Here is a 15228-nt window from a genome sequence, read left to right as displayed (position 1 = left end):
GGGGCAGTGAGGGCTGTGCTGTATGACGACAATTAATAAATAAAATAAAGAAGGCGAATAGAGGATTAAACATAAAGACCACTGTATACCTGGGTGAGGAAGTCGCACAGCAACTACAAGGCTATTTACACCCAGAGCCCTCACCTGATCCCCAAAGTCTGGGTGCAAACGGCACGATCACTGCTGCTTGCCTCTGCCATGCTGTACAGCCAGGTATATGTAGCCACACAGGGCTGCTTCAGATTGGAACAATGTGTCAGATGTCAGGGCCTCGTGGGTACAAAGTAAACTGGCTTCTCTGTGTACTGTTTCGGAGTAAAGGTGATGTGACAACAAATGTCCTCCATGCCCTCATCACTCATTCATTTTTTTTTTCTCTTTCCAAACACCCTCCAGGTTTTTCAATCACTTCTCTCACTCCCTCTGCGATTAACCTGTCAGTCAGCAGCTGCAACTTGAGCCGGAGGGGATACATCTGCACACACACACACACTCACACACACTCACACACACTCACATGCAACAGAGAAGCAAGGTTAACCAGCTAAGCAGATTTTATATATAGCCCAAATTATGGCAAAAAAACAAACAAACAAACACAAAACCATAAAAAAAGCATCCAGAGCTGCAGCTTGCAGACATATTGTGTCTGTGCCTCTCAGTGCTGGCAGTATTGAGACTGTTAATACTTCCCCTGCAGCGCTCTCTGTCTGCGCCGCACAATGCTTCATCTGTTCCTATCTGCATGCAAACATGAGCAGATAAAGTGTGTGTGTTGTCCAGGATTATCTAAGACTGCATCATTTCTCATGTCCTAATGTGAGAAAATTAGCCTTATCCATTCATATGAAACTTGTAAGGCGACATAAAAACATTACAGCTTTCGTACGCAAGAAATCAGATTTATATCTGCTGAAATCTTTTCTTAAAGAATATTTGCATGAGGCATTCTGACTTTAATAAACAGTCCTGCTTTCATGGTCCGTTTCTAGCATCAAGCTAAATGCTAAATGAATCTTTATTTCTGTAGCATCAGCAGTTGGCACCGACCTTCTGGATAAATTAGTCACTTGTTTTTGCTGGAAGTCATCTCTGCATTAACCCATGAAGACATTCTGGTCGATCCAGTTTCCACGTTATTGTACCAGCACTGATTTTGACTGCTGCGCAGACGGATTCCTCTCGTCCTGCCAGCAAAGTCAGCGTGTTGACACCTGAAGCTAAAAAAAAGTGCAGATGTCTTCAATCTAAAGGAGACTGACCCAACACTAACCCTAACACGCATCAGCACATAAACACACAAACACACAGAAAATAGGTCCTGTCTCCTTATGTCCATGTGATTGGTGTGATAACAAGCCAAGAAGTGCTTATAGGAAACAGATCCTGTAACCAGAGCAGGTGTCAGGCTGTGAGTGTGTGTGTGTGTGTGTGTGTGTGTGTGTGGGCCAGAGCTACATAACAGCTCTACATGGATCATTTATTCTCCTGTTCAGCACCTAAAAATGTTCTTATCAGTTTCATCACTCTCACTGAGGACAGATGTGCAGATTTCTACTGAAGCCTGAACACTTGACCTCGGCCTCACCTTCTCTAAAAAGAACAGAACATATGTGGTAATGCCACTTTTAACAGAGAACTAGTTTGACAAGAAAACATACTGCATGCCTAAAATCAGCTCACACCAACAATTTGTCTTATTTATTTATTTTTTGACTCCATTTTTCCAAACGGCCTAAAACAAAGTAAAGTGCTGGTGGACTGCTCCTTTAATCTGCCGACGTTTGTGTGTTTTGAGGTCATTTTCATTGTGACTAATAAACTTTTTTTTTTAATTTTAAAGGTGTTCTAGAGTCAGAAAAGGCCAAAAACAGTCTGCCCACACCCATAACACACACACACACACACACACCTTTCCTTGCTTACAGTGGTTCTTCCTGTAGTTGTGGCGCCTGGTCGGACACAAACACAGAGCAACAATACAGTAGTAGCTAATCTGTGATCCTGAGGAACATAGAGTTCTGGAAACACAGCCAAACACACACACACTCACGCACACACACACACACACACACAGACGAACAAAAACAGCTATCCCAGACAGGGGCCCCGACTTCAGCTCAATCAGGGGAAGAACGATGCAGGAGATTGCTGATGATTCTGATAGTCCATGAAAGAGAGATGCATGCACACACACACACACACACACACACACACACACACACACACACACACTCTGGCACAAACAAACAAACCTGCCCTTGCCACGCTGATGGTCGGGATAGACTGGCTGATTGAAAGAGGCTCAGAGGGGACGGAGGGAGAGAGATGGAGAGAACGAGACCACAGGTGGTGTGAGGTCAGCTGACCAGAATACCAAATGAGCTGTGTGTGTGGTTTCAGATTTAAATATTCAGCTAGACAGCAGACTTTTGCAAGATATTTAAATAGGACACCTTTTTCCAGGATGCAATCAAAACATACAACCTGCAGGTACAGAAACAGATTAGTTGGAATATTCTTTTTAAGAAGAAGAAAAACTGATTTTGTCATATTTTGTAGATTATTTAATTTAAAACAGATGCAGTCAAAGACTCATCTGTGGCTTGATAACACACAAGGAAAAACACAAGGTGGACGCGTATGAACAGGAGAGACAGAGAAAGTCTTTCATTAGTTTTCATGTCCTGCAAATGGGAATGACTAAGTGTAATCTGGAGAACAGGATTATAGAGATTAATAGAGGGAGGAATGTGAGTCTCATATGGTTTTCACTTTGTCATTGATCTCTCTGAAGCTTCCAACAAACCGGTCTGAAGGCCAGTTTGCACTTTGTGGCACAGTCACAGTGAAAAAGGGGGAAAAGCTTAAAGATACCTAAACTCATAATAGGGAGGTTCAAATGTTTTCTATATATTTAGGCATATTTTTTTTTGAACATTTATGTCCAGTAAAAAGCTTCATATGAGTGAAGACGATGAAGACGGGGTTTTTATCTTGGAAGAGGTGGGATATCAAGGTGTTGACATCAAACATCAATATGTTCAAGCAAACCAAGTTAGGTCAGATCTGTGGAGGCCAAAGGTCACAAATAGCATCAGGACAGCTTCACCGGCCTCCATGTTTCCATGGTAACCCGCTGTAGGCAGGTGCATATATGATTACTCCAAAGGGAGTCGGTAAGGTTAGACAGAAAGGTTGTGCTTGTTGTGATTTATTACAAGTTGTGGAAATGTATATTTATTGCAGCACAAACATCTCTTTCTTCAGCTCTGAATTTGAAACAGGTCACATTTCACCATCAGCCTGAAGGTAAAAGAGGGGAAGTCTGGAGGGAGATGGAGTCCAGCCAGGTGACACACACACTGGATCGTGGAGCCGGGCCAATTTGGTAGCAGAGGAAGAGGAAGAAGGGGAGCTGGCGGACGGGAAAAAGGAAATGGCAAGGAGACAGAGTTCTGAAGGAGGGGAGAGAGGAGAGCGTATGTGGGTCTGGTCAAACGGACAGCGGGGGCAGCAGCAGCAGGGGAGCGGGGCAAACAGCGCAGCCGGGAGTCTGGGATAAATATGAGCGAAGAGACAGAAGGGAGAGAGAAAAAAAAAGGAGGAGGAGGTGGCGTGGGCGGGTGAGAATGAATGAGATAAAAATAACAATGAAAAGATGCAGAGGCAGGTTTCCCATACCACCTCCACTCCCTCCCTGCCGTTTCCCCTCACTGTGTAAGGGCCTGAGGGCCAAACTGGACGCTGGTTTTTGTAGAGCTGAGCATGGGCCTCAGGAGTCGGCAGAGTCTCCGGTTTACTATAATTTGTCTAACATCAACAGATTTTATTCCTAAAAAGACTTTCTATTGGTTTTTGATTATTAACAAAATTGTGATAAGACTGGATTTGACTTTTGGAATCCCTCAGCACTCACACTTGTTAGCCAGGATGTGCGTGGTCTCCACTGATGTGTATCTGCAGTTTAAATGAAAGCCTGCAGCTCAGCCAAGTACTCTGAATTTGCATCATGTGACCGCTGGTCGCACGAGCCAATCATTGAAGAATGTAGATTATTTTTATTTATTTATTTATTTTTACAGAATCAGGTTTGTGTTATTTGGGCACGTGGTTTGAGGTTGAGACAGTTAAAGACATAAAATCTATGGAGACATTAATACAAATAATTCAATAATAATAAAACAATAAACACTGAGCGATACTGTGACAGCAGGCATGCTGGGAGAATGAGCCTTTAAAATTCTTACCATGCTCTCAGCAGTGATGTGGTTAATAGCTACTGGCTGGCAGTTTCATAGTGAATAAACCTCAAAGGTTTAAAGTCCATCAAATTACACAAGCTGCAACCAGCTTAGTTAAAACATGTTTAGCCTCCTTACTACATCTAAATAACAGCAATAACAGTAAACAGAAAAAAATAATCTTAATCTTTTTGTTGTTTTATCTACTTATATTTGTGTCTTATCCTCCTCTCACTGGTTTAGTCTTATTATAAAATAACTCTAAATAGTCCCACTGTAAAACACAGAGGGTGCAGTGTATTCTGCTATTTTTATAGGGAAGCAATAAATTCTGTCGGTGCTTGATGTCTATATAACAAAGTTCAGTTCACTTCTGGGAAACACCGGGAGCAGTGAAGTGCTTCTCATAAGTATAAACAGTGTTTTCCAGCACAGTCATAATCCGGGACAACAGTTTTGGGAAATCCCAAATCCATCACAGCCTCTAACAGTCTGATCATACTAACAAGGAAGAGACACAGCAATAGTGAAAGTCTATAGAAGAAATAAACAAGCTGCCTCAAGTGTTTTGATGCCTGATGTGTGACTTTAAAGGAATTTTAGGATCAAATGTTCAATCTGAATGTGTAAAGTAAGCAAGTGCTAGACTTCATGAAAGTACACATGATGACGTGGTGCACCAATCAGACAGCAGATCTTCAAATCAAGCTGAAGCCCTCTTCTTAAGTTAATACACTTAATCACTTCCAAGCAAATAACTTTGTGTTCGGTCTACAAGAGGCAGTAAATCCGCCGTTAAGCACCTGGGCTTCACTCTCTGCGCCTCTCCTTGCATTCCTCAGCCTCGCAAAGGGCAGGTTGAGCGGCCGCTCTAAGTGGCGTGATGTTTGGGTAGTGTTGGGAGGCCGGGGTTAGCACACAAAAGAGGCATGACGGCACTGTGCCAACCAGGCCTCGGCTCGCTGCAGAGCGCTGCGATGATGGGAACCGCTGAGCTGACAGGCCTCTTGTTTTTTTTTTTTTTTTTTTTCACACTTTACTCATCTGGGGTTAAATTCCATGCTGATTTACCGTCATCTGTTCTAGATCACCTCTGTGTCTACCAGATTATCCCTCTGTCTGTCCTCCCTTTCTGTCGCACTCCATCTAGTTTTTGGCAAGTTGCTCGCCTCCCTCTCCCTCCTGTGAGTTCGCACAAACAGAGCGGTGACACAAAGATGCAACAACAACACTCAACGTGAGACAGCAAACTAAAGAATATGGGGCAAAGCTGATGTGCAACCACTTTACATTTTCACACTTTACAACCAAGTTACATTTATGGCTACTTCTTTAATTCTGCATCAGAACTTTAAATGTTATTGCATTTTAATTGCATTTATTACATTGTTTCTGTTGTAAAGTTGGACATTTAAAAATTAAAGTCAATGGGGGACTGACTCACTTTTGGAGCCACCCTCAAGTGGCCAACTGAGAAACTGCAGTTTCCATACTGCTTAGACGGACTTCGCCCATTTCTAACAAGGTTCTCCGCCATTTTCTTTGCTGCCATGGTGACAAGTCCCATCTCGGTTGTCCAGGCAAAGACAAACTTTTTACTTACCTGTGATAAATGAAGACAAGCTTCTTCTTCTCTAATTGGCAATAATGTAATATACAGCGCTCCTACTGTTTTATTTTGAAACCTAGATTTCAGTGTTAATTAGATAAATATATAAATATATAGGCCTCTGCGAGCATTAATTACACACATTAAACTGCATTAGAACGACCAATGCACGAGAATTTATGGCTATTTTAATCATTATTAAACATCCTAACTACCAAACTATTGATCATAATAGTGTTGCAGAATAAATGGTTACACCTGCACCTGCTGTGTGATAATAGTCAGGGCCCCTAAAGAGACAGAAAATACACCCATAGCATGTAATGTAATATATATCTGCCTGGCAGCTGAGCTGGACTCTGACCTTTGAACATTGTTTCCAGTGGAATCACATGTTGAAAGAAGCGAGAGGGGTTCCTCGCTAACTTATTTCTGGCATCAGTCACGCCGGCAGGTAAAAATAAAGCCTTTTAATGTAGCGGGAACGTAACATGACAAACATCGCTGCTGTCAAACTGCGGCAGAGGCCGACAGACCACAACAAACAGCGAATGCCAGCCAGCAGTCAGCGATATGATGAATGTGACACAGGTCTCTGGGATTCACACAGGCCGTGACAGATCTACTGCTTTAGACCTTTTGGACTAAAAAAAATCATCTGTTGAAAGCACATGTTGCATTTAACATGCAAGTAAGAGGTCAGACTGGTGAGTCTTCTAAAATTACTTTTATTGTGACAGAGTGACTTTAAGATGTAGTCCTCTCCTCAAGGTTGCAGCAGCAAAGGTCGCTGTTACACTGAAGACACAATGTTGAGACACAAAGCTGTGACACAGGCGCTTATTTTGTAGCACTCTGAACACACAAGGCTTCGGCTCCTATCATTCTGACATCATATTTGGGACTTTTTTCTTTTGATATGCCTTATAATACACTTAATATTAATTATTAGTAAAATTGAGATATTTTTACTACAACTTTATGTAAAATATATTAACAGATCTATTGGTTTTAGATCTATTTTTTGTTTCTTGTATCAGTTTCTACTGATGTTGCCCTTTGACTTATTATTATACTTATAGATGCCTTTTGTTGCTGTTTTACTTATTTTATTGTAGTTGTAAGGTGTCTTTGGAGGTCTAAAATAAATAAAATGCATTATTATTAAGGATAATCCAGTACAATGAGATACTTTTTAAGGAAACAAGTATGAGTTTTTTTAGATTTCTCTCTTAGATGGAACAAATATACAATCCAAGATGTTCTTATTGTGAAATTATGAGTGGAAATACCTCACTTGTGTTTTTGTGTATCAGGAAAAAAACATAAAAAAAAAGACCATGAAGAAGTTGATGTCTTTCATTTCGTGTGTGCTACCGGTGTTACAGTATTCATATTGGTTGAGATTTATGTTGACTGTCTGTCTCAATGAAGACAAATTGTCTTTAACACGCAGCCATCAAGTGGACGACCACATGAAAGACATTCCAGCGAGTTCATATCCACATGAGTGACATTAATAATACTAATGTGAAATCTCAAACAAACACAGAGCATGTTTGCCAGGCAGCTGTCATGAATCATGCAACTTATCAGAGCAATTACGACTTCCAGGCAGCGCCGGCGACAATGTGCTACTGTGTAACAAACACACACTGATGGAGGAAAACACACAACAACAACTTCCACACACACACACAGAAGCTTTTCAGCTGCAGCCTGTCAGAGACACACACTTGCTGAGGTCTCCTTCCCCTAAAATGGCCGATTACTGTAGGTCTGCAGTTGGAAGCAATGAGGCGTTGACGAGCTGGAGGAAACGCTCCCTGACTTGTCGGGCCATACGCTGTCCCCCCTTTTCTTTGACTCGCTTTCAGCACTGACACACAGTCCAGTGTCTCTCCATCATTACACAAAGTCACAACCGACTCAAGGTTTTCTCTAATTTGACCAAATGATTGCTGATCTGGCAATAAAAAGCCTAAAGGCCTCTTTCTTCACCTGATTGGAAGGAACAATGCAACTTTTAAAGATAAAAAGTGGAATGATTCCTCAACAGGCATGAGTAAAGAGTGAAACTGAGATAAACTGAAAGGCATAAAGGAGCATTACGGCAAATTATCATAGGAGGATCTGCCCCTTTAACACACGTTTGACAAGCACGGCTATGAGACACACCATTATCTGACGGTCAGCTGACACAGCAGACAACAAAAAAAACTAAACAACAACGAAAAGAAAAAGTGACAGCCTCATGAACTTTGCCAATTAATTCACTAAATATGTAGCAGCCTTTTTTTCCAGCTCTGGCTGAACTCCAAGTTACAATTAACCAGCTGTAATCTACCCAGTGGGAAAGCAGGCAATTAGAGCTATATGCTCCATGATACCTGCAGCAGCTCTGGAAATGTCCTGAGCAGGCAGCCTGATATCTGCTGTGATGACTGAGTGCTGATTGTACCATATGGGTTCTGTTAAAAAGAGGTCAAAGTTCAATGATGTTGATTTTATCGTTTATGAGTGGCTGAATGAGTGGCCATGTTCATCCTTATTCTCTACATTTTAAATCACATACTGGAGGATTTCTAATTCAACCATATGGGTGAGGAGGCCCTCCACAGGTAGCTACACACTGTAAAATCAATAATTAATTATATTTTTCCTTCTCTTTCCTGAATCTAAGATTTTTCTTTTTGTGCAATAAGAGTTCCAGAAATTCCAAAAATGCCTTTGTGGCCTTTATCAATGAGCCAATACAGAAATATTTAACTACAACACAAAAGAAAAGGTTAAAGAACTCATGTGTATCTATCATTAGGTGAGTTAACACACTGATCAATGGTGATTTTAACATTTTAATGTTTGACTAGTTGCAAGTTTCTGCTTGATCTAATCTTGTTAGCACCAGCCTGCAGCCTCACTCAGCTACAGACCAAATCCCATCAAGCATTTATCTTATCACATTACACCTACTCATACTGTCACCAAGCCACCGACTCAGACCCACTCACAACCACCACCACCACCATCAGAGCACAGGTCCAGGTCCGAGTCACATGCAGCAACAGGTCTCACAAGCCAGCTGCCTGACAGACAATCTGCACAGTAAATAAACAGGGTCTATCATCGCAAACCGCGGATTAATACACACTCACAGCTGAGAGGAGGGGGGGGGGGATTAAAACCACAGAAAGGTGCAGGATGAGGAGGAATCGACCTTACCTCTTTTTCTCCTTATCGGCCGTCATGGTTTCTCTTATGCAGTGTTGTAATTCCCCGATAAAGTCCAACTTTAAAGTCACAACAAGTCAAATAAAAATAAAATAAAATAAAAACGTGGTTTTTACGCAGAGGTGTCACGCGGAAGAGTTCTGACGGATCATATCATTTCACCTGTTGAAGCGTTTCTTTTTTTTTTTTTTTAGTCCGGCTGGCGTCCAAGCTGGAGGGGATCGTGGCCGTACAGTCTCAGAACACTGCCGAGGATCGTACAGCCTCTTTCCCGCAGAATAAAAAGAAAGAAAGAAGAAAAAGAAGTCACGCACACTCCACGCAGGCTGACCGCTCAACTGCCGCTGACAGAAGCCGCCCGCAGGTCCGCTTATCAAAACTTTTCTTCCCTTGCTGATATTAAAAACTGCCAAAGCTGCTCGGTCTCTGACCTGAAGCTCAGCTGGCAGAGGCAGCCGTGGCCCCGGTCCCTGAAAGCTCATTGGCTGAGAGCGCCAGCGGGAGCCGCCTCCCCCTCCCCTCCCCCAGTGACCAGCGCCGCCCTCTCCTGTGCGTCCCGCGCTCCTACCTGTGCGTCCCCTCACCGGCAGCAGGTGTACGTGGGAACGCATAATCCCGCCAAATTATTTAGGAATTAAATCATAGTAGGCTACATCTTTTTTTTATCTCAATGTATTAAAATAAACACCTTTTATGAAGTCCACATTTTTTTTATTAAACCTGAGCTGAATGACAGCAGCAGAACATTTTAAAGACTTCCCAGCATGCATTGTTTTTTTTTTTTTAATTTTATCTGCTGTCACTCTTTTCCATTGTAGGTCCATGTGTAAAAACCAGACCCATGTAGGCTACATGAGTGCATAATTAACCTCATTTTAATCTCATAACATTATTCTGGATTATGGATTATGCTGGCCATGTTAACAGCAGTGCTTTTATTGCAAAATGTATAAAATAAACTTCAAGCCCAAGTTTAGTTTTTAATAATTAAAAGTATCTATTTTAAATATCTTAACTTTTCCTAAATTTGACTGAAGTCTGGTTTAACTAATCTTATTAAGCTTAATAAAAATACTTATCTGCTGTTTGTGTATCTTTGTTTGTTTGTACAATGGATTACATCTAAAGTCAGCGTCAAGGTTCATCACTCACACTTTATATTACAGTTTCAGTGTAATTTAATGGCTGTTGGATACTAAACCTGACTAACCTGGAAGCTGCAGGTCAGATGCAATCTATTGTGGAAAAGATCTTAAAGAGTTACACACCCAAACCTGAGGGCATTGTGTTAAAGCAACACAAAGTGCATCACAACCGCTGTGGATTTTCTCCCAGAGGCTTCAACCAGCATTTAAAGAGCAGGTCTCACCACATTCTTCTGACACTATGACACAGATAACGGTTTCTGGTATTTGAAGTCGTCATAAATATCCATCCATCATCTGAGCCCGCACGGTGAGAGGTGGGGTATACAGCCTGGACAGGTCACCATCACAAATATTTAAGATAAGAAAAAACAAAAATACATGAGTGGACATGTAAAATCATGTCCTGGAGGAGAATGTAAAGGGAAAAAAATCAGACAGCATTTTCTCTCTGACATCATGATATTTAATTCATTTTCAAAAAAAATAAAATACAACTTCACATCCTTTTAAAATACAGTACATTTGGCACATAGCGCAAAACAAGAAAAAATAAACAATATCAACAAAAACACACACATGAAGGGCATGGAACGAAACAAAAGCACAGGTCAGATGTCGACATGTACAGACAGAGCTTCACAGAATACAGGGACTGCAAATAAAACACTGACATGTATACGGACAGTAACATGCTGCATGTGACCAGAGGAAGATGACACTTTCCATATCATTATACTGCCGCTGTGTGTTGAACCGGTCTCCAACTCATCCATCACTGACATGAGAACAAAGTGTAACTTTTTATAATAAACAAAGCCGAGTAAAAGAAGAAAGAAGCATGTGTGTGTTGAGCTACTGTGGATCTCCTGCTACATGTGTCACGTTTTTTTTTTTTACTGCTACATGTACAGTGCTGCCTGTTCTGCCACTCGTGTAACAATAAGAATAAAACCCTGGATTTACACTCATATGAAACTATTCTGCAGTAGCTGTGACGTTCTCCACCTCATTATCTCTTCCACGATCACTGTGTGACTGTCACAGTGTGTTTTGATTCAGGCAGGGAAACAATGGAGCACCTAGAAATGGCTGTCACAGTCAGTTAAGACGGGCTGATTCCTCCGACGATATGAACAATAACCTCTGTGAACTCTACTGTAGGTGCTGCAGCCACATTTTAGATTTTAATATAGATGCATATTTTCTTCTTAGTACCAATTTAGCAACTTAAAAATACATAAAAAGTATCAGCAGCAAAATAAAGTATTAATTGTTTTTAAAGTTTGAGCCTTTAAAGCAGTCTGTGAAGCTAGTTTGAATCACTTTTGAGATACAAAACATGCGGAAGAGGAAAGAAGAAAACACTAATTTTAGATTTCTAATTTTTTTTGAAATCTGCTTTGTTAAACAGGTCAGATATTTCACTGCAGCTCCTTTGAGTCAGTAAATCTTAGCAAAATAAATCTTATTTAGCTGCACTACATCTTACAAAAAAAGAAGCACACTAATGCACGACAGTTTCATATGAATGTAACACAGGCTGGCAGTGAGTGACTGACTTTAAATAAATGGATTCTGAGGAGATGTGCGAAATAATTTCCATTTTTTGTGCCCTAAAATTCTCTATGATTGTGTGCTTGCATGAGAGAAGGAAGGAGAAAAGATTTTTTTTAAAGAGTATTGCACATGAGGATGTTTTGGAGTCCTTTCAGTTCACTTTGAAGCCATTAACCTCACAACATGGAGCATTTAAAGCTACTTTTACCTCCATGTTCAGGTGGAAGAAGAGGAGGAGGAAGAGAAGGAGGAAGAGGCTCTGACGGACAACAGCGTCTCGCTGAAATCTAAATATTTCTGACACTATCAGCAAGAACTAGACAATCCAGTAAAAACAACTCAACATCAACAAAAAGATGTTTTAAATAAGAAATGACAAGGGCTCTCCACGTATGTACACACACACACACACACACACACACACACACACACACACACACACACACTGCAGAGCAAATACATTCAGTTTAACACATTCTCCACTCTCCTGTGGCCGTTTGGTTCGTCTGTAGGTCCAGTACATTAACCGATCGCACATGCAAGGCATTTCAAGAATAAAGTGGTCACAAAGGTATTGAAAGATTTTGCTCCTCAAGGTGCAATGAGACTCTCAGTAACAAGCACTAGAAAAAAATAAACAACTTAAAGGGCTCCCCTGACATTTTACATTGCAGCTCATTTTTTGGCATGTGCCTGGATGTCAAGTATCACGATGTATGGAGCGGTGAGCAACAATGGACGCCCCTGTTTGTTAAGCTACTTTAGGGCTGTTAGCAGGTGGCTAATGGTACCATTTGGTTTATTTAAGCAGGCAGGGGTGGAACATCCATGTTGTGAGCAAGCTTTAAAAAAAAAGCACTATGATAAAACTAAAATTAAAAATGCCAACATTTTGCTTCCGTGGTGCCTCTTTTTAACTTAGAATTGAATTATTCACTGTGACTTTAAAATATATAAAATAACTCACTGACCAAAAAAACGAAAAATCTGATGCCATCGGAACAATTACTTGCCTGTTTTCATAATTAATGAAATACTGTTTTTTAAGCTTAAATACAATCATTGGTTCATCATTAATATTTTTTTTCACATACACATATAGGGAAGGAAGAAAAAACATTCTTTAAACACAGACACAGGATACAGCACGTCGATGTATGTAACTACACATGCATGCACGCTCACGCACACTATATTTGTCTCTCTCTTGTTCGCACAAACACACTAAACGACCTTGCCTGTGTACCTCTGAGAACTCGGGGGTACACTGGACCGACTGGAAGGCGGGGAGGGGGGGTGTCGGGTCTTTAGTTACAGTTAGACCTGCACTGACATGCAGCTTGGGGCGCACAGTTTGAATCGAAGGGATATGCACAAACGGACGAAGAACAAGAGCACACAAACCGTAATGAGAAGTACAAATGGTCTAGTATAATTCCTGGAGTGGTCATGGAATCACAGGACAGTTCAGTGTTTCTTTAAATACTGTGGTGTGGTTATTTTTATATGTGTGTGTGTGTGTGTGTGTGTGTGTGTGTGTGTGTGTGTGTGCATCTAGGCAGTCTCATCTCCAAAGTAGGAGAATCCTTTGAACTCATCCTGGTTGATCTGCTTGATGAGGTTGTCCTCCACGGGCGTCAGAACGGGTTCCTCGCGTGTGAAGTCCTGGTCAAAGTTGTTCACATCCCTTTTGGTTTTCTGAGAGAGAGAGAGAGAAAAAAACAACAAACAATCAAAGAGTATGTGGTAGATGCTAGCTTTTAAAAGTGGTAATGATGATGAGTGTGTGTGTGTGTGTTCTCACAATGCGAGGTTTGAACGGAGGTCTGATCTTCCTCTGCTCCAGCAGGGTCCAGTCAATCTCTCTGAAGAACGGATGGTGTTTAATGGCCTCCTCCAGACCCTGAGCCACCACGCAGCCCAGACGCTTGTTAGGACTCTTAGTCATGAACTGGGGGGAAAAAAATGAAAGAGGAAGAGAGGGTAATTTATATTTATTTTGTGTGAAAGCAGTAACTGACTGCTTTTTAAAGATTTAGATTTGAGAACAATTGAAGAATAGATTGGAAATAAATTGGCTTTATGACCACTTGTTTTCTTCAAATTTTTCCGCTTCCAATTGAAGGTATATTCATTAATGTGTTTTTGTGCCGAGGACAGCAGCGTTTCTGTCTGTCTCACCTGTGAAAACAGCTTGCACACTGCAGCAGAGAACATTTCACACATCCCCAGAAATAGATCCGATGACGTGTGTTCAAAAGCTTTTTTTAGAAAGAACATAAAAACAAAAACTAAAAAGAAAACACACTAAGTGCAGGGTCCATCCTGTAAACTTCACACTTCAGAAGTGTGCAACAACAGCTCCTCATGGTGGAAGTAGCTTCAGTATCAGTGCAGGTAGTACAGCTTCAGTAAACCTCTAAAGTGCAGGTGTGTGCTACTCTGTTCTTCTTCTTTCCAATTTATGGCAGGAAGCAATCAGCCAATCTTCAGTCTTTTTAAGGTACAAACAAGTAATGCTGACAAGCTGCTTGTTCCAGCCTGAACGGGGTAAACAAGGTCAGATCTGAGAAATGGGTTTCATACTTTGCTGTTTGCTGAATAACAAAGACAGAAGTTTATCCTATTCTGGTGTATTTCAGTGAAGAATATTCAATTCAGTCATTCTATTTGCAAAAATAAAAACCTTCCTTCTGTGGGTGATATAATGAAATCTGCAGTGGAAACAATCACATTCTCTATGAAACTAAATCTGATAACATTTAAGAGAAATGGATGAATATATTTTTCAGAAAATGACCTTTAGTTAATTTTATTTACTACATTTTATTTCTTTCACATGTAGCTAAACACTGAAAAGGGTGAATCATGTTGTCCTAATATTTACATATAAAAGTCTATAAAATCAATGTGTGTGATCAAAGAATGTCAGAAATGTAAAGTTTATACTTTGTTGGTCTGTGAAATCCTGCTAAATGTTGCTAAATGCTGCAAAGCTCCCACACTCTGCCTGAAGTTGCCTCACTTTCAGGATTTTCTCATGTCCTTAAACACTGGAGGGGAGTTTATCATGTGACTTGAGGTCCTTCAGCTGGATGACATGTCCAATCAGAGCGCCAAGTGCCGGTCAAGTGACTGGTCAGAGTGCAAGACATTGTCCAACATAAACACACACACACACACACACATTCCCACAAGGCTTTGCAGTCAAACTGTACCAACAGCCAAGGTAAACCCAAGACTTGTGATGGAAAAACTGGACGAACAAATACACAAATGAACTAGTGGCATTACACGCGCACGATAAAAAACACACAAGCCAAGAGAGACAAGAGTATTAGAGAGGAAATTATCCAATGTTCTTCCAGTGGAGGGACAGGAAACACGGATCAGCAAGTGTCAGTCGGAAAAAAAAAAAAAAACCCTGCATCCTCACTGT

General features: G+C 41.0%; 2 protein-coding genes across 2 annotated transcripts in view; both read right to left on the bottom strand.

Annotated features, from left to right (window-relative positions):
• Window positions 1–9535, bottom strand: part of epas1b (endothelial PAS domain protein 1b) — a 35040-nt gene extending 25505 nt beyond the window's left edge. The window contains exon 1 of the mRNA XM_028423018.1: window positions 9076–9535. Coding sequence (XP_028278819.1) covers window positions 9076–9101 — 26 coding nt within the window. The 5' untranslated portion in view covers window positions 9102–9535. The remainder of the gene's footprint in view (window positions 1–9075) is intronic.
• A 1168-nt stretch (window positions 9536–10703) lies between these two features.
• The window catches only part of LOC114446967 (protein kinase C epsilon type-like), a 50640-nt gene continuing 46115 nt past the window's right edge, over window positions 10704–15228 (bottom strand). The window contains exons 14-15 of the mRNA XM_028422888.1: window positions 13594–13740; window positions 10704–13487 (exon numbers count right to left, since the gene is read on the bottom strand). Of these exons, the coding sequence (XP_028278689.1) occupies window positions 13344–13487; window positions 13594–13740 (291 nt within the window). The 3' untranslated portion in view covers window positions 10704–13343. The remainder of the gene's footprint in view (window positions 13488–13593; window positions 13741–15228) is intronic.

This window comes from Parambassis ranga, chromosome 15, assembly GCF_900634625.1.
Source record: "Parambassis ranga chromosome 15, fParRan2.1, whole genome shotgun sequence".
In the NCBI taxonomy this organism is placed as follows: Eukaryota; Metazoa; Chordata; class Actinopteri; family Ambassidae; genus Parambassis; species Parambassis ranga.
The sequence above is the reverse complement of the archived record's forward strand: the minus strand, read 5'-3'. Positions and strand labels throughout refer to the sequence as shown.